The sequence below is a fragment of the Zeugodacus cucurbitae genome, chromosome 4, assembly GCF_028554725.1.
Source record: "Zeugodacus cucurbitae isolate PBARC_wt_2022May chromosome 4, idZeuCucr1.2, whole genome shotgun sequence".
Taxonomy (NCBI): domain Eukaryota; kingdom Metazoa; phylum Arthropoda; class Insecta; order Diptera; family Tephritidae; genus Zeugodacus; species Zeugodacus cucurbitae.
In genome coordinates, this window is record NC_071669.1 from 15,714,536 (window position 1) to 15,734,802 (window position 20,267).

The window sequence follows — 20,267 nt, forward strand, 5'->3', positions numbered from 1 at the left end:
TGATACCACAAACTCCTCAAAATTGATGTCTGAGACCCTCAAGTGACAACAAAGCACTTTGAGCAAGATGGACTATGAAGGAGAAAGTGTCTTGATGTCCCAATTTCACCTATTTCCTACCAACTCTGGCAATTTAAATATTTTTTAATATTTTTAAAAAATACCTTGATAACTAACTCAAGAACCGTCAACGATTTTTATAACATATTGTAGTCCTAGAGACACCACTTTATACCACATCACCAACTCAAGAACCGTCTACCTTAAACTGGTATTCAAATCTTTGAAACCAATATTAGACTTGGACATTGTTAACCCAAGACATCTATGTACTTGCGGAGGAGTATCAAATATATGGTTTTGTCGCAGACGTTCTGCACTATTTCTTTTACTTTTCTCATTGATATTTTCTTTTGTTTTTATTCATCTTGGACCACATTGTTTTCTTCTTTTAATTAAAAGTATTTAGTCTCGCCAGCTTTCCGTTTCACCCCCACAATATTACTTAGATACTTGTGCCCTACCGCCTTATTACAAGTATATGTTTGAGTTTGTGACCACTATTGCCGTCTTAAAACGCCCTGAAGCAAATGTGGGCGCGCAAACCTACATACTCTCCCCTCCACCAAAAACTGAACTTATCTTCTGCTTGCGTCTAAGCATTGTCACTTGTTATGTTTCAATTTGGCTGTCACTTCACTTCAACTTGCTGGGTGACACCTCCTTTCATTATTTCTTCTTTTTCCTTTACTTATTTTGATTTTTTTTCACGTCACAATCTTTCGCTACATCACCCGCCATTGACCTTCTCTTTATTTTTCAACGTTTTTATGTTATCCACCTCTGTCGCAATTCTCGGAGGCGTAAACAGTGCCAAATCGTATATTTGCCATATTTACACTTTGGCTTTCCCAACACATTTTCCCTCAAAAACGTATGTAAGGTACAATTAGACAGTCTATCTTAAGTACTGGGTGCACTTTCAGGCCGCCTCTTGTCTTTATCTGGCATTTTTTTCACTTTTTACAAAAATTAATCTTTCAAAAGTATTTTGTCCACAATCTTCAAGCGCTGTCATCAAGGAATTTGTGTGCACTTGTTGTCTTTTTGGTTTATTTTGGTCGGTTTTTGGTTTTCTTCACTTGTTCTTTTTTTGTTTTTTTGGGGAATTCACTAATTGCAAATGAGTTTTTCGGTTTTTCTCTTTTATCATTTTCTTTAAATAAAAGAAAATTCAATTTTTTTTGCTGAGAATAAAGAAACTGTCAGCCAAGCACGTCTCTGGTAAATTCTATGTGTCACCAGATTTGTGAGCTAAAAGTCTTTATTAACCCCAGTGGAACGATATGAAAATCATTTTAAGATCCTCGACATTATATAAAGTCTTCGATGGTATTTCTGTCTCTCTCTCACTCTCCTACTCATTTACTTCGAGCTCTCTCTATAATTTTTGGGACAGGTATGCGACTTAGCCACCATTTTGTATATTTTTGCGGGAACCCACCTAACCTCAAATTTTTAAATCCGTCTCATCCCATTTTCCAACCTCATCAATTAAAAAAAACAGATTTAAACTACCAACCTACTTACCACAAACGATGTACATATGTCGAATCCGCGAAACCATGACCTCACCAACTTGAATTATTCCATGTCTCCATCTTCCAATCTTCCTCTTACTTAACCTGAAACTTCTTTATTTGTTAATTGTGCTCCAGCCCAGTTCTCCAACCCAACTTCACTACTTCAACCTACGCTTTCTCACAGCCAGTTAATAAGTCTTGCGTGTAATTATTTGCAAAGTACTCAATTGCTGGTAAGTTTAGTGGCTCATTAATGATACTGGATACACAAACCCATCTACATACTCTCCTATGAACAAACGTCCTTCTACTACTGCCATTAGTTGACTGCGAAGGCAATACGCATAATTGTTCAACGCACACATTTTTCATGCGTCACTGCAGCACTTCGAGTTGTTGTTGTTGTTGTTTAAATTACACTCAAGATGTGCATCCAGTTTGTTAATGATATAAGAGTTGTGCTAGAAATAGTATATGTGGTTAGACTGAATTACTTGCATGCTCTTACATTTATTTGCCTACGCAAATGTAAATCCCTCGAGCATACGCACAATTATGATGACTGTATGGATATGTAAACTACATATGTGTAACGGTAATAAGTGTAAGTGGCTTTCAGAGCTAATGGCTACCATTCAAGTAGGTCTGGATGGCACTACACCTCTTTGCGGTGTAATTAGCATTGACTGGGAGAAGCAATAGGGTTTGCTACGACTTGACGTGATAACCCTAGCACCAAATAGTGATAAAAAAATGTATATTCAGGTTTTGTTTAATGAAATAAATATGAGAGCAATGTTTCACCAGAAGTTCATGGAAGAACATATTTTTTTACAAGATAGATAAATAAAAGATGAGGCTTGTAATACGACCTTTGCTCTATTGTGCTCTTCCATGAAAACCACAACGACTCCATTTGTCCCACCACTTTGACAAATTCCAGTATAGTACTAGGAATAAGGGAGTGATTGCTCTTCTCAATTGGGTGTGTTAGGCCCAAAATACTGATCCCGCTCTTGCGCAGTGCTACGCACTCTAACAACAGATGTCGACGAGTTTCAGCTTCCATGTCACTGAAGCGGTAGCTATCCGATGAGACTAAGTCCAAGCCATATAGATAATTCTTAAGCTTACAGTGTCCTGTATATAGTCTCTCCAGTACCCTAAAATTATTCCATGAGAGGTTTATTAGAATCCTAAACCTTTTAGTACCGGTTACCCGCTGTCAGTGTCTTTCTCGTCCTCGTTTTCTCTCTTCTACACCCGAAACATTTTTTTTACTATCAAAGAGTTTTGGTCCAACAACCAGGAACGGTTCAGGACCCTGTCGTCGTGTCGTTCATCAGCTAGTTGATTACCTGCAAATCCTTTGTGCCCCATCCCCCAAATAAGGATGATAAAGTACCCTGTTATACATTGATAGACTATTAAGTCTTTAACTAAGCAGGATTTTATCAAAGAAGAGATGGCTTTAAGCGCCGTCACTCATTATGGGAATCCGTTCTTGTCGGTAATTGCACCATATGCGGACACCGGAGTTCGTATTGATCTTCTAATAAATCCCAAGTTAAGCTCCATAGGAATTTTATGAAATCTACCTTTCGAACACCCACAGAGTCTTCTCATCGGATGGCAAGTACAGTCAACGATTGATACGTCGGACTTACTTCTCGATTTGAAAAGGATTAAAAAGGAGATCTGTTTTCGTTGTTGATCCAGGTTCCTTGTTGTAGGCAACTTCGAGGTTTTAACTTCAGAAGTGATACGAAAGATAATTATCGGTAGCTCTGCTTGCTTTGTAAAGACAGATTTCGTCTTCCGCCTAGAGATTTTGAGATGATGATGAATTTATGCTGGTAAAACAAACCTCTCAGAGATGTGGAGATTATGCCCTTATTTCTGATATGCTTCGTAATAGCCGTCCACTGTTAAATTCCATGAGATTTAACAAAACACATGTAGATATTATGAGAACTTCGTTCACACTCGGAGGATTAGCAACCATAAAGAGAGACGAATGTTATGTAAATGTTATCATTACTTTCATACCGTCACTTTTTGAGAAACTAATATGTATTTGATTATTCGATTTTGATTATTAATATTTATGGTTTCTTCATCGATCTGCTTTGATTACATCGCTCATCTTCCTCACGACACAGGACTTACTCACCAACTCATCAGCATTCTGTAATTAAGCATTTGACTTACTCCCATCCCAAAAACTGACTCAAAAGCATGATTAATATTAACTTATTTTCAGCTTTACTTCTTCTAAGCTTAAGAAATAGACCGAAATGTCATAAATCAATTCTGAAATGCATTTAAGCTTACTGTAAACAAAGAACAAACGGTGCCTTACCTTACTTAACAGTAAAATTTTCTTTCAGCACTACACACAAAAAGCTTCAACTCACGCTCATCAAACTGCATAGAAGCTATACAACAACAAAAAGTAGATTCATAAGTAACACTGCAACCGAAACTTCTAAGGTTTCAAAGTGCATTTAAATGCCAAACTCATACACACCAAATATGGTTGCCCTGCAGCAGTTTCTTTACTTCCCTCCTACTCTCCTCACCCGTTTTGTTGTTTTGCAATATTTGATATGGCATCACCTTTCAATTAAAATGCAGTTGCTACTCATTTCCGTTCGATGCCGTAGCTTGCAGCAGCACCACCCACGCCGTAGCTTCCGCTCTGCTACTTTGGCGCGCTTTCATCTAACGAATAGAACACCTCAACGGCAACACAACCAAGTCATCAGCGTTCCACGCTCCGCAACGCTAACGGCTACGGCAGCAGACAAGACAAATAGTAACAGTGCCAAGTATATGCACGGTTTTTGGGGTGTGCAGGTGGTGGCATAACACTCAACTTCCGGTTGCTACGTCTAATTGAAAGTGCAATCTGAGTGTTGTGTTGCAGTAAAATGCAATTAATGCCCGCAAAGCATTTTTCCATATCTTTGATTTGTTTGTTCTCGGCAGTGTTCGTTTGCCAATCTTCAATCTTCGTCGACCCCGTTCAGCTATTTTGATTTCGATATTTTATATTTGTTTGCTATGGGTTCTTTAATGCTTTTTGTAGGGGTGCTTGGTTCAACTTGAGTTGTTTACATATTTATTTGTTTGTTTATATATCAGTTTATTCCTTTCGGACATGTTTTTGCTTTATTGTTATTGACGAGTAAGGAGCCTTGTATTTGATTTCAGGTGTTTTTCACCATCAAAAGAAATTAGTTTGAGAGATATAGCGAAAATCGTCAGATAAAATGCATCATGAGCATTATAACAGAAATCAAAGGACAACGGCTATAAGAAGAAGAAGCTTTATCAAACATAGCACATGTCTTCTCAGCGGCTCGGAGGCCGCACTAACCATATGTTGTATTAAAAGCCCGACAAAACTGCTACTAAGAGATCAAAACATCCTCACTAGTCTCCTGGAAGAGATTTGGAATAAACTGTTTGAGAATTACAGATGTATTCCACATTTTAAGTGAAAAAACTCGAAAATACAATAAATAATAAGCGCAATAACAGTATCTCTCTCCCTTTAAATATACCTGAACATGACAAGAATAAGTTTTTTTAAACATTTAACAGTCTCCTTTGCGAATCAAAGGCAGCTCTATCCAAATATAGTATTAAAAGCTCGACAAAACTTCTAACAAGAGAGAAAAACTTCCCAACTAATCTTCCGTAAGAGATTTGGAATGAACTGGTTGTGAATTATAGATGTATCCCATAATTTAAATGAAAAAGCTCGCAAATTCAATAAAGGATGAGCGCAATTTCAGAAGTCACTTTGTTTCACTCACTCTTTTTCTTTTTATCTCCCTATCTGCCGCTCAATATCCTCCCCTTTCTCTCAAACAAACAACCATATTTAAAAACCTTCCTTATTTGGTTCCTAGAAGAATCGAAGGTTGTTATGGATCTTTAAGACTACAATTAAAGAAACTTAACATTTTTATGCTGTTAAAAAGCACTCAATATATATCTCATAAGTATTATATTTACTTTGGTGAAACGAAACCCTGAAATATTAAAATTAATTTTCTCATTTATTTGAAAAATAATTTTCAAATATTTTTTAAGAGCTTTTAAAAACATCAGAAATTGAAAAAATAAATAAAAAAAACATATTTCTAATAAAAATTTTCATATTCTTAATTTAATAAACGTGAAATGTCCACGAGATTTACTACTTCGCTATCGGTCAGTTGGGTTTAATTCGTTTTCAATCCACATTTTCAAATATTTCTTACCGTTTTCAGACCCACAAATTCAATGACTACAAGCTATATGCGATCAATTTCCAAACGAATTCATTAAATTCAATATGTGAGGAGTTCAAGAAGCGCGTACGAACGGGCTTACGCAGGCGCGTCTTCATAATCGATCTCGAGGAAGAAGCGAAACAGTTAGCACTAAAAGGTGAGTTTGAATAGCTTATAAAACCCTAAAGTTTTTCCCAACACCTTCCGCAAATAGTACGCAATACGAAACGCTTTGACAACTACACCGTCGCAATGGAAATGATCGAAGATTATCTCGCCGAATACCGTCACACATCAAATATAATTGCTGAAGAGAAAAAGTTCAGTTTAATCGATTATTGGATGGATAATCTAAATGTACCCACTGGTGCCACGTTAAGCAAAGATGGTAAGTTGAGCAAGAAGGCTGCTAAAAAGTCACCGCCGAAAACTCCACCCAAAACGACCAAAGCGACGAAGATGGAAAAAAATAAGTCTATGTTAAAATTTCCAACCTGTCCACATTTGGCGCCAAAGCAACATAACACGGTTGGACGGCCAGAACCATTATCTAAAAGGAAGGTAACAAAACTGGACGAGGAAGAAAAAATGTTTAGAATTCACCGATCTCGACCACTCTCCATCTCTCTTTTTTTTTGCAGTACATACAAGATGAGCCGGAATATTCGAAAATTTTCATAATCCTCATTGGCGATATGGACAATGACTTTTATGTGAAACTGTTGAGGTATGCGAACCTCTTTCGATTTACTATATAATATATTATTTATATACTTATTCGTTTGCGTCCTGTTTATCAATACTTATTGCTTGTAAAGGGTGATTTTTTAAGAGCTTGATAACTTTTTTTTTAAAAAAAAACGCATAAAATTTGCAAAATCTCATCGGTTCTTTATTTGAAACGTTAGATTGGTTCATGACATTTACTTTTTGAAGATAATTTCATTTAAATGTTGACCGCGGCTGCGTCTTAGGTGGTCCATTCGGAAAGTCCAATTTTGGGCAACTTTTTCGAGCATTTCGGCCGGAATAGCCCGAATTTCTTCGGAAATGTTGTCTTCCAAAGCTGGAATAGTTGCTGGCTTATTTCTGTAGACTTTAGACTTGACGTAGCCCCACAAAAAATAGTCTAAAGGCGTTAAATCGCATGATCTTGGTGGCCAACTTACGGGTCCATTTCTTGAGATGAATTGTTCTCCGAAGTTTTCCCTCAAAATGGCCATAGAATCGCGAGCTGTGTGGCATGTAGCGCCATCTTGTTGAAACCACATGTCAACCAAGTTCAGTTCTTCCATTTTTGGCAACAAAAAGTTTGTTAGCATCGAACGATAGCGATCGCCATTCACCGTAACGTTGCGTCCAACAGCATCTTTGAAAAAATACGGTCCAATGATTCCACCAGCGTACAAACCACACCAAACAGTGCATTTTTCGGGATGCATGGGCAGTTCTTGAACGGCTTCTGGTTGCTCTTCACCCCAAATGCGGCAATTTTGCTTATTTACGTAGCCATTCAACCAGAAATGAGCCTCATCGCTGAACAAAATTTGTCGATAAAAACATTTCGAACCGAACACTGATTTTGGTAATAAAATTCAATGATTTGCAAGCGTTGCTCGTTAGTAAGTCTATTCATGATGAAATGTCAAAGCATACTGAGCATCTTTCTCTTTGACACCATGTCTGAAATCCCACGTGATCTGTCAAATACTAATGCATGAAAATCCTAACCTCAAAAAAATCACCCGTTAGATTTGAAAGTTTAAACGCGCACATGACAGCTTCGAAGTGAAAGAGTTTTAAGTCTAATTTTTTAGCTCGTGTGTCAGCTGCAAGGAAATGCAAATGTTACACTTCGTTGCACCTTGACAAACAATAAATTGCACTTTAAATGCCGTCAATAAGTGCCACTGCACCCTCACCCCTTAATCGATTCTTAGAAATTGTTTGCCGTTTCTTAATCGTAAGATAAGCAGAGGCGCAGGAAAAAGGGGCTTTTATTACAGCGTCCTTCTGATAATGTTTTGTTAACAAATATACTAGCCGAGCTCCGATTCCCTATAGCTTTCGAAAGTAAGTAGTCTTATCCTGTAGAACACGGACCTATCGAATCACAGAGAAGACGTCTCTTCTATTGGATGGATATTTTTGCTTTATCTGCGGTATTGAACCAAATAACCTACTTATGCAATTCCTAGAAACCCTCAGCGTAGTATCGATTCTGGAATTCCTCATTAGATGATCCCTTCCTATAAAAAAAACCCGACATTCAAACTATTGAAGACCTTACCCTCACATATTTATCTGTCTTACCATTTCTTTTGATGTCACAGTACGTAGTACCAAGTCCCGTTTCCTTAAATTTGAGTTGGATACACACTCCATAAGTTACATCTATAATCAAGAGCACGACGTCAATTCGTCTAAACTTCAAAAGCGATCCCTAATTCTATTTGGATAACTTCCGATAAATATTCTGAAGTCGAAATTATTTTTGGGATGTCTTGGAAACCCCTAAAATACGTAAACAAACCATTTTTTATGGTATCCGAGTAAGAGAAACATTCTGAAATCAAGATTATTTTTGGGTATATACGCTCTAGATACATTTAAGAAGTTAGACCAATATTTGAGGTCCCACATCTTAAATTAGTACCGGTCTTTGTAGTATGGGGTTATTAACCACTCGACTTCTGTTATCGCCTGGAACTGACAAAAATTCTATAAATTTTTCAACGGTATTGAAGATCTTCTTCGGCCACAAGCGATCCAATAACAGTTAAGAGTCTCGAAAGTCCGGTTATATGGTATCTTCCGATGGAATTTGATGCAGAAGCTGCTAAAAACATGAAAGGATAACAATACAGACGAAATTATTCCGAATAAATTTTCTCTAACGACGTCACTGTTTTCCGTTACTCGTTTAAATAACCATTTCCAAGTGGTTCTCATATTACTTACAACACACAGCCGCACAATTTCTTAACTTGCCCCAAACGTATAAGAAAACTTGCCTCTAAATACCAAGAGTATGCCGAATATATGTACATGCTGTACTTTGTTTGAGAAGATGTATAGAGTTTATCAAACAGCTTGCAACACATGCATCATGCTTAAGTGCAACATAAAATTGCAGCAGCAGCATTCGAATTTATGGTATTTGCAAGTTGCAACGCACACATACACACCCGAGTAACTCGAAAGGCATGCCAGCATATGCGTAAAACTATTCATATGTATGTTGTAAGCCATATCGGTAGCTACGCATTTACTTACTTACTGAACGTAAACTTAAGGCAGCTTAACGTGATTTGCATATACTCTTAAGTGCCAAGTAGTATTATAGTCCCAAGTACGCATTTGCATATCTTTCGGCTTTCAGTCGCAAGAGCAGGCACAAACTCACATACAGGAGGAGATAAGGAAGTAAGTTCGTTATAATGTTGTTAACCACTCGCTATGAAGGGTGTTTTCTTTGGAAGTATGGACCTCTAAGTAATAAAATTGCTAATTTTGTGTTCTTGAAATACACTTTATTTACCTTGATAGCTGTTTTGATACATATTCCTGTATGAAATTCTATAACTTTAAAAATACTCTATATGTCAATTGTCACCTTTTTCCTTATGATGATATCTGAGCAGTTTTTGCTTTAAACTCACTATTTCCCTCCCTTTGCCAAATTAGTGTTAAATATATCTTGTACTATATGAAAGGGGATACGGACTTTGAAACTACTTTTTATATCTGACCTCGAATGCAGTCCAAACGGCCCTCAGTTCAATATCGTCCTTTATTTCGCTTTCTGGAAGTTTTTCAAACCTCGAAAGTTGTTAAAGAGAAAAGCTTTTAGTGTAGCGCAGCAAACTTTGGGAGATGACGATCCACTCCGATACGACTATGAGCTCAAGGTTGATTAGGAATACATATCTTCACTATCGGTGGCATCGTTATACTTTTTGATTATATTAGTCTGGGTTCCTGGCCACACTGGAATCGCGGAAAATTGTAAGACTGATGAGCTTGCAAGGTCAGTAACGTCAGTCTCACTATTAGTAGCATGGAAACATGTAGGAGGCCTGTTATTCTAATGCGGTTTGTTAACGGACAGATGGGCCTTTGATGAGCTGTGCAGGCGCAGGTCAGTCACTAGCACTTGCGCAGTCGTCAAATCCTTCTGACCCAATGTAAACCGCAGGAGGTCTACCGAACTCTTCGCCTAATAAAGCTTACCTCTCCTTAGTCGTAGTGGTCCTTACTGGGCATTGTCTCATCAGGATCCATACAGTAAGATTAAAAAATTTTCCGGATGCTAGCTGTAAAAGCTGCATGGAGGAGGACAAGGTGGAATCATCTGATCACTTTCTTCTGGAATGTCCCGCCTTTGCGAGATCAAGAAAAATATATCTCGGGTCTCACTTTTACGAACAAGCTCGCGAAATAGCGAATGTAGAAGTTAAAAATCTCTGCAGATATGTAGTAGATTTAGGGCGCTTTGTCGACTCCTAATTGCTAATCAAGGGGGGCTCCAGGTTTCACAAAGGAGACTGTTCTTTTTAGTCTACGAATGTTTCCCTTTGGGACAACCTACCCACCTAATGACAGTATGCGTAAATCCTGTTGAACTGAAACCAAATAAAGGTGCCAGATTATACGGGAATTATCACTTGAATCCACAATCATTTGGTTAAGCATCTAAATGTTTTCGAAATATTTGGCCTCAGGCGGGTTCCGTTTTCTTATGTTTTCCTTTAACCTTCCACGACAATTTTAAATCTAATTCTTTATACTTTAATTCTTTCTATGCAGCGCCCACCAACCACTCCAAGCGATCATACATTTTCTGCCCGAAGAGTGTGGCTACGACGTACTGCTGCCACATCCGCAAGCTAAGGAACAACTTGCGAATATCATCGAGCAGATACAAGTGGATATCTTTGAAATGCGCACATTGGCATTAACAAAGCCAGTCGGTTATATGCAGCATTATTTACCCGTCATATCACGTTGTCTCGCTGAGAAGTACTCCGATCAGATCTACGAACAACTCTGTCACTATTTGTACGACATCGAAGTGCTGGTGGAACAATATGAACGCTATTATCGTAAACCATTCCGGACCATAGATGTGCAAATGCCATTGAATGTGAAAGTGGAGGGACTGCGAGAGATCGCGGAATCGTTAGATCTGCAGGGCACCTATTTAACCGCACCATTGCCTGCCATGGCCAGCGATGTGGCAACGATTGCCATCTACTTTGATGGGCTGCTCAATCAAATTGCGGAACGCGTGCGCAAATTGACGCCACAACAGGTACAAATCAGCACACTGTCGTACAAGCAGGCGAGCGCCATGCATTTGAATCAGGAGCTACGCGATGTTTACGCGACGGCTTTCGATAGTATTTTGAAGGTGCGACACTTTGAACGTCTATGCATTGCCGCAAACAATTTGCTGCTGCACGAGTTATTGTTGTACACGAATGTCGACTCGTTTGAAACCATACACTATACGAGCCTCGAGTATAACGCAATGAGATCGTACATAGATAAGAGTTGTTTGAAAAATGCATTCCAAGTGCAAGAATACAATGAATTATCGGATCGGGACTTCTATCAGTTGCCATATTATGCGAAATTGTACTTTGGTGAGAATGTAGTGAAGCAGCATTTAGAGAAATGGCTCAACGAGTATACCACCTGGGAGGTGGATGAAATTATGCCCGGCTATAAGTTGTATCACTTCAAACGCGCCTACAATGAAGTGAATGAAGAACAACAGGTTGTGGTATTGCCATCACCGTTGTGTTTTCGTGATTTCACACTCTTTCAAATGGAAGAGTTCATCGACGCCTTGGTTACACCCGAAATGATACAGACACAGTACGAGCAGAGCTACACCTCTATGCATAGTTTCTTAAAGAAAAGTAAAAAGGAGAAGGATAACTTTGGCATAGATATGTCCATATTTATAAGACCTACTTCATTGAAGTGGAAAAAGCTCAAAGCTTATATGGACACACACATGAGTCAAGCTGTTGGCAATCAAGTGCCATTGCTACTACCGCAATTGAGACCTACAAACCTAAGCGTGCGTACGAAGACCTCAAATATGATGGAGGGTGTGCCCGGATTGCCGTACAATCATCACTTGCTACAAGGCTATAATCTCGAAGATGTACGTCAGGAGATACAGATCAAAAGCTCCAAATACTATTTCGAAGAGGGTGGCGTAGAGTTGTACGAAGAACGTTGGTGTTTCACCGATATGAACAAAAACCTATTGTTAAATGCCAATAATATTTTACTCAATATATTTCGTCCACGCTTTTGGAATACCGCCGTCTCACCGTGTCTACGTTTCACAAATAAAAATAATGTCTCATTGCGTCTGCTAAACACTGTGGATGAATGCGCCAAGATTGTTATAAACTATCCGAATGGTTTGAGCATCTATCACAATGAGCACCAAGTCGAACAGGTTTGGAATATACAAGACTCAGTGAATAGAGAAAAGAATCGTTTCTATGTTGCCGAAGGTGCTGTGATTGTGCACTATCAAAGTGCCGATCTCATAATGGTAATGCGTTATAATGGTGAAGTTTATCGCTTGTATCAATATGAGTTTCCTGAAGGCGAGGAAGAAGCCATGCAAGAAATGACTGATGAATTAGATTCTTCCTTAAAAATCGAACAAATCGATAGTACCATAAATAAAGACACAGCACGACGTTCGAAACGGGATACGAAGAAAGGTAAAGAGTCAGACGATGAAAAGGAAAAAGACTTGGATAAAGAGAAAAGGAAAGTTAGCGTTAAAGGAAAAGAAAAAGACAAAGACAAAGAAAAGGAAAAGGAAAAAGGAGAAACCGCGAAAGCCAAGGCTTCAATTAAAGCATCTGCGCGTTCTAAAGCATCATCACACAAGGCCGTCGCTTTTGGTGATCATATTAAACACAAAACACCTAAGGAATTACTCATTGAATCAATCGACAATGAATTGAGATTCCTCAACGAACTCACACACAAGTATTCGCTAACGTACCTGCATCTAATTGTAACTACATCAAGTGGACATATTGTGAACCTCACACATCGTGGTAAGGTGAGTAGAATAGTTGGGGAGAGATTAGAGTTGCCTTAGAGATCCCTTTGACCATACTTGATTTGCAACCCGACTTATAATGACTTTTAGAACCATCCCTTTATGACATATTTCTCAAACCAACCGCGGATCTGTTTGAGATTGAGTCGAGATAAGAATCTCGGTTTGAGGAATATACCTGCAGGTTGAACTTTTCATCCACTTAGTTATTGGAAAAGTCACTTAACTAGATTTTTACTTGTTCTAGGTTTACAAAGGTCGCTCTAAGGCTACAATAGAATGGCACGATTATTTTGCGAACGAAAGCTATGCACAACGCGGCGATGGTGTCCGTATGATTTGGACAGCGGACTCTTTGAAGTGTTATCACATAGATGGCACGGTTATAATAACAAAGGTGGAGGAGAAAATTGAAGCTTTTGGCTTTGATGCGGGTAAGTACCAGATTTGCCTTAGCTATCAGGTCGTGTCACAATGGGCTTTCCAAAGGCCTAGGTGCGTCGACAGACAACCACCTACCTAGCTATCAGTTCACATATTTGAATTTTATATTGCAGACACAGCAGTCACTTTGAGTTCTTCGCATATCGATGAGGATTATGGCGACTTCTCCGATAGTTTGTCGGTAATGCGCTGTCATTTCTTTATTCAAATAAATTAACCACATTCCCTCATTGACTTCAGACCGGCGGTAATGTAAAGGATGGTCACCGTTCGAAGAGCACTTCACCTGCGCGCAAGCAGTCACAAAAGAGCGCCACTGCAAAAACATCACCTTCTAATAAAACTGGCAAAAAATCAGGCAAATCGCACTCACCACATACACGCTCAAATTTTCATTCCACAATTTCACATTTTTTTATGTCCGGCGAAGGTGAAGAGGGTCGCAAATATGATGATGCTTCATATGTCACATCTCGCCATAGTAGCTTTCACATGTTACATAAAAAGTATGCCGAAGTACTAATCGAATTGTACGAAGTGCCGGTAAACGATATTGTCATCACTATAGTGGCCATTGATGGCATATCGGCGTTTATCTACAAGGTATTACCCACATTTGAAAATCTAAATTTGGATCCATATATGGATGTGCCAAGGTACAGATCCACAATGGGTGATAGTGCCACAGACACCACCACACGCAAGAATACTACTGCAACTACGAAGAGCAGTTCAATTTACACTGCCGGCAGTGATGTGCATACGTCGGATTCGGGAAAATATACGATTGAGGAGGAGATACTCGTACAGACTGTGGTGAAAGTTAGTTTCGGCAATGATTTAAATATATGTACCACAGAAGAAGCATGCGATCTCGCTTTGGAGTTGGAGCATTATGATGAGGAAAATAACAAAGTGCGGTGAGTGTGATAATACAGGAATGTTTGTAATCTTATAATCATAGAGTGCATATTCAAAAGGTTGTCGGAAGCATACTCCTGACAATGCTTGACGTTCGAAAAAACGTTATCTCCTTAATGTTTAATCGCAGATAACATCTAGTGAAAATCTGGGAGAGTTATCCCCTAAGAAATCAGTCCAACCATTTAAACTTGACTGTATACCTTTCCCAGATGAAATAAGTTAGAGATTTTCTGATGAATTACTTATCTTCCGTTAGACGAAACATCTGATCGAACACTATACCGACGATTTAACCGAGCCCATGGGAACACGAACCATGATAGGAACACGAACCTATTGTAGATCAAAGTCCCGCGGGAACTAATAGTGAATAACAGATTGTTTAATTAGAACCCGCAACAATGAACGGTGATACTGAAGAACCTCCAAGAAAGTCAAATGTTAACATACCAAGGTTAGCGTCGAACCTTTTCTCTGTAACTAAAATGTTTTGACAGAAGAGCATATTTTCTCTAGAGTCTAGGTGGTTATTTGTTAGACTGTTGAGAATTCGAAGTTAGAATATTCAATCTCTCTAAACACTACAAAGAGAGGAAGTTAGAGACAGTTTTTACGAAGTAAACCCTTCTCCCATAATAATCACTCCAACGTCATCCTATATCTAGACCTGTGTGCTTGTGATTCCCCGTAGATTTTACTGAATCCGTGTAAAAGAGTTCCAGGAAGTTGGAGAGCTTTTTATGAAGGAATACTTAAAACCGTTCTCCCATAATTTCCACTAGTTTCATCCAATTCCTGGTTCTGAGTGTTTGAGATTCCCATAGATTTCAATGACTTACTCTATTCTTTATTCTCTCCTTTAATTCTGCATTGAAAAGGAAATAAGCGGCCTTGGTGCATAAACATCGCTTAAGTTTCTCGAGCTCTGCTTCTATTCACCTTCTGCCAGATTTTTTACCACAAAATTGCGTGCGAATGACTAGATAACAGTCAACAAAAGCGACGACTTCAATAAAAAAATTTTAAAATTTTTACACACGAACTGGTTGAATAGCACGTAGTAGAATTTCTAATCGACTAGAAGACACCACTTGAACTTCATTCACATGCCCGTTAAACCCTTTCACTCGTTTAACAACGTTGCAATGACATTACAATAGACGCTGCTTGACGTATGTAGTTGCCGTAATCGTGTGACTCAGTCCAACATTTGCAGAACCCATACGCAAACATAGTAGTTAAGAAGATGTGCAACGTCGTCGATAATGCCAGTGACGCGTAGGTACTTTGCATTTATGATTAGTGCTATCAGTGAATGAGTGTACGGTTATGTTGACACTGTAGGAAATAAACTGATTGCGAATAGTAATTTAGTACTTCTAAAAGCAGCTCACGGACAAGGTCTTTTTCATATAAGGAGCTGGTAATTTTAACTTGAACTAGTACGAATGAGTCCAAATTCGATAATCAAAGTTTTGGTATCGTAATCGAGCTCAAGGCTGAAGGATTTTTATTCTATATTTATAATCCTAATATCAATCTCAATGCGACTCGAACTTTCAATCTTCAGAATATTAATCCATCCTCTGTCCACTATCAACACAGTACTTCTATGTCTGAGCTCTTAACCTCGACAATTTTTAATGCTATTATGAATAGTTTTTATACTAAAATTTTGAGTAGTGTTCAATTTCCTACTGGGTACATTTGAATATGAGTGGGTGTGCTCACAAGCTAGAGTGCATTGTATGGCTCGTGCAACATTGAGCTTGAAGCTTGCTACTCTGGTTGACTGCCTCATTGCCTTCATTGCATTATTATCATTATTAAACATACCTACATATACATTCATACATATATAGATGCGACTGTACATATATTTGCGTTTATTATTATTACTATTATGCAAATGAAAATGTTTTATCAACTGGAAAATTGCTGCGATGCAATTGACACAAGGAAGGGTGTATAGTTGAATAATAGAAGCTATAAGAAATTTCCTTGGTTTTGTAAAATTTTTTAAAAATAAAAAAATATAATTTCTAATACTAATAAATCATTAAAAAAATTATAAACAGTTGAACTTCCCTAACGCGAATCTCCATAATCCACCAAACAAACTTCTGAGTTAGGGAGACTTCCGAGTATGGAAGATAAATTGTATGAAATTTGACTTCTATTGCCAATTAAAGCGTTCGGGTTATGAAAATTCAACTGTATTTTATACCTCTCCTTCTTCACAGTGACACCTTGGACATTCATTTCGAATTTAAGAAAAATATCACCGATCTCTTTCAATATTTGGTGGATTGTATATCGAATTTCAAAAACTACCAAAAGCCCAAATATTGTGAGCTGTATTTTTTGGAGCATCAAAATGAGCAGTGTCACACGACAGGTCGGCAATAAAAGAAATAAAATATATATATTTAATTTAACTATTTATCTACTCATTTCTTTATTCCAGGTTATCACTTCATTTGTAATCTACCGCCGCCGTTGGAGTATAATTTCTCTGCGGGCAACACTTTTACAGAACTCAGGAAACTTAAGAATGTCAAAGAATTAATGACAAATGTTTATCCTTGGTACGACAAGGATATGAAGAAGTTTCCACGCTTCCCGTCGAGACGAGATCGTGTGCCACCAATAAATGAAACATTTCCCTTCGTACTGCTCGCCAAGTAAGTAGAGAACTTACTTATCATAGAACTTATTTAGAATCGTAATATATCGCTTATTAAATCGTAATATTCTCTACAAGTTCTATATTATGACATACAATGACGTAAAGAGTTGAAATCCGTACTTTACTTGAAAGCATATTATAAATGTAACGCTATTCCTATAGATACTGTAAGGAATCTAACATTTCCTTTAATCAAATACTACGGCGTCTTTAACGAAGAGTTCAAAATACTACAAGATCCCCTTCCGGTAGTAAAAACCCCAAATACCCGGTGTAAGGTTCCTCCATATGTCACTTCAAACACTTACCCTATGCAAATGAAATGGCTCGCGTAAAATCATACAAAAACCATTATTTGTTACATTTCCATTTATTCTGAAAGTGTTTTATCATAAATCCAAAACACCAAGCTCATTTAAACGATCCAATTCGTAACGCAACATATCTAATACACGCTTGTTGCCAAACATCTTCTTATGCGTTGCTTCTTTGGTTGACGGATCTATCAAACTATTCAGCGACAGACCAACAGAACCCTCACGATCCATACAGCATAATGGCAATTCACATGCCAACGCATAGTAACTAGCCAATTCCAAATCACGCACTTCCTCCACAATCATTTGCCAAGTGGGTATGTCCGTGGCTGCAGTACCCAAAGTCTTCAGTGTCTCCTTGAGTTGTGCGTAATAATGACGCAGCAACTCATAACGATGTAACTTCAAGACATCCATTTGAACACTTGTGTTCAGAAAGAAATTTATATCGTAACCGCAACTGCCAACAAAACCCATTTGAAAGTCGACCTGTGGAGTTAGAAGACACATGTGTATAATTTCAATTGATGAACAGAAAGGAGTTTACTTACAAATACTGCATCCTGTGGCACTTGTTTGCCATTTACCGTCGCGTATTTCATAAGCACATTATTTGCCCAGAGGTCGCCGTGCGTAAGCACTTTGAAGCGGCAACGTTCCGCACGTATTACACGCTTGGCGCACTCATCGAATTTGTCGACAGAGGCGCGCATTTTCGTTGCAATTTCTTCAAAATTCTCCCATTCTGCTACAATTTTGGCGGCCGCAGTTATGCCACCCACAACAATAGCATTGAAATAGACGTCGTCGTGGAAACCGTTTGCGAATGTCGATGGGAGTAAGGCAGCCGATTCTGTAGGGAACTGTAAAGAGATTGAAGATTAACTTGAGGTAAGGGTTTAAATGAGCTGGTAATGATGAAATTTTGTGGTATATTTGGTTCTAAGGACAATCTACATCAGGTTTTCACTCTCCAAGCGAGGCACACTCGAAATATTGCTTTACGGGTAACTATGTCATCTTTTTCTTAACTGGCGTAGGAAGCGCTTACGCGGTTATAGCCGAGTTTACAACAGCGTTCGGTCCTCCTTTTGGAAGTTTGGCGCCAATTAGAAATCCAGTTCCTTCTCCACCTGGTCTTTCCAACGGAGTGGACGTCTTCCTCTTCCTCGGCTACCACCAGCGGGTACTGCATCGAAAACTTTCAAAGCTCGAGCGCTTTCGTCCAGTCGAATATCATGACCTAGCCAGCGTAGCCCCGGACCTTTTATTCGCTGTGTCAATGTCGTCGTATAAATCGTACAGCTCATCATTCCATCGTCTGCGGTATTCGCCGTTACCAATGTTTAAGGGACCGTAAATCTTCCGCAAAACCCGTCTCTCGAAAACTCCAAGTGCCGTCTCATCGGTTCTTGACATCATCCACGCTTCAGCTCCAAAAAGCAAGATGGGAATGATGGGGGACTTGTAGAGTTGGGTTCTTATTCGTCGAGAGAGAACTTTACTTTTCAATTGCCTACTCGGTCCAAAGTACCAACTGTTTGCAAGAGTGATTCTAAAATTGCATATCTCACCGCGGAAATCGATTAGTAACCCAACCTTACTTTTCGTAACCGTTCCCTAACCTCATTATATTTATATCTTCTCTCTACTCACTCTTTTCTGCACTCACTTTTTCTATATACTTCATTGAGGCAGCATGGAATATGGCAAGCTTCTTTAGTACGACTTTCGTTTCCTCCAAATCCAGACCTATATAACGATTCATACTGCGATAGTCGGCGTCATTTAGATCCTCTAAAACATAAATTTCACGTGGATCACGCGAACAATAGTAGCAACTGCAATTAGTAGCAAGAAAAGGAATTGAAATATTGAATTGAACAGTTATTTTCCCGACACTTACGTGGCATAGAATTTCGGCAGCGCAGCACCATCTCCAATATTTTCCTTCTTAACAGGTTCTTCAAGAATTTTCTGCATTTCCGGCAACACATGTTTATACATAACCAACTCATTCGAACCGAGTTCGGCTATTTCCCCCAAAACATCTTTCACAATAACCGTTATATTGCGCTTTGCATTTGAATTTTTTGAATTTTCCGCATCTGCGCACTGTAAATAAAATTGTACTTTTGCCCGATAGATGACGCTGCAAAAGTTTTCGCCCTCTGCTGTTGCACGTTCAAATTGGCATTCCAATATTTCCACTTTATTGTTGTTGCCGCCATCATGCGCGCCATTAAAGTGACTTTCCAGTACTTGTTTAATAAAGTCCGCGTTGAGGTAGGACGGCGGTAATGTCGCTTCAGTCTGATTCGTGCACATTTTTTTTTATTTATCAGTACTTAAATGATAGCGTCGGCTCTAAAGTTCGTGTTTGTATGTATGTAAGTCTCTTCAATAATTTAAACAACAAAAAAAAATACTCTTCCAAACTGCCGTTAAACGTTCACTCACAACACCGCCGGTACACGAGTGAGATTGCAACTGATTTCAAATATTGCCATTGCTCATTCCAAACATGGCATGGAAAGAGCTTTAGCTTTAGTTGTGTTGGTGGGGCAGAGCTTTTATACACACCTAATCTCTCCCTCTTTCTATTTGCAAGTGATTGTGAAATTGAGTTAGTGGCGTACACTATCAATGACTTTTCAACGAAAAACTTATTTCACCTTAGAGTAGAGAGAGAGAGTAGTATCAAAGATTATGAAAATTATAATTGCAAAGAAAATTTTTATTCGATAAGTATATTTCAATATATACGCTTTTAAAGTTTTTTGATACTATTAATGGAAATCCAAACATTCTTAAGACTTCATATTCTTCTACTGAATGGGCGGTATTCGCGAATGTATGGATACTATAACACGAAGGAGGTCTTTGTCTACCCCAACTAGCTGAGGGTTATTGGGAATC

General features: G+C 38.5%; 2 protein-coding genes across 3 annotated transcripts in view; one reads left to right on the forward strand and one right to left on the reverse strand.

Moving 5' to 3' along the window:
* Positions 1-5,657: 5,657 nt before the first annotated feature.
* The window catches only part of LOC105217496 (uncharacterized), a 30,528-nt gene continuing 15,918 nt past the window's right edge, over positions 5,658-20,267 (forward strand). Inside the window, exons 1-10 of one of the 2 annotated variants that reach the window (XM_011192531.3) lie at positions 5,658-5,807; positions 5,867-6,026; positions 6,084-6,430; positions 6,511-6,596; positions 10,679-12,974; positions 13,222-13,408; positions 13,532-13,599; positions 13,659-14,338; positions 16,586-16,740; positions 16,810-17,026. In XM_011192531.3, the coding sequence (XP_011190833.1) occupies positions 5,778-5,807; positions 5,867-6,026; positions 6,084-6,430; positions 6,511-6,596; positions 10,679-12,974; positions 13,222-13,408; positions 13,532-13,599; positions 13,659-14,338; positions 16,586-16,740; positions 16,810-17,026 (4,226 nt within the window). In that variant the 5' untranslated portion in view covers positions 5,658-5,777. The remainder of the gene's footprint in view (positions 5,808-5,866; positions 6,027-6,083; positions 6,431-6,510; positions 6,597-10,678; positions 12,975-13,221; positions 13,409-13,531; positions 13,600-13,658; positions 14,339-16,585; positions 16,741-16,809; positions 17,027-20,267) is intronic. The other variant, XM_054228912.1, reaches the window with a different exon arrangement.
* On the reverse strand, positions 17,383-20,056 carry LOC105215431 (uncharacterized). Its single transcript, XM_011189345.3, has 4 exons — positions 19,255-20,056; positions 19,021-19,189; positions 17,900-18,211; positions 17,383-17,837 (listed from the first exon to the last, which is right to left on the reverse strand). The coding sequence occupies exons 1-4, from the start codon at positions 19,674-19,676 to the stop codon at positions 17,421-17,423; spliced, it is 1,320 nt and encodes a 439-aa protein (XP_011187647.2). The 5' UTR covers positions 19,677-20,056; the 3' UTR covers positions 17,383-17,420.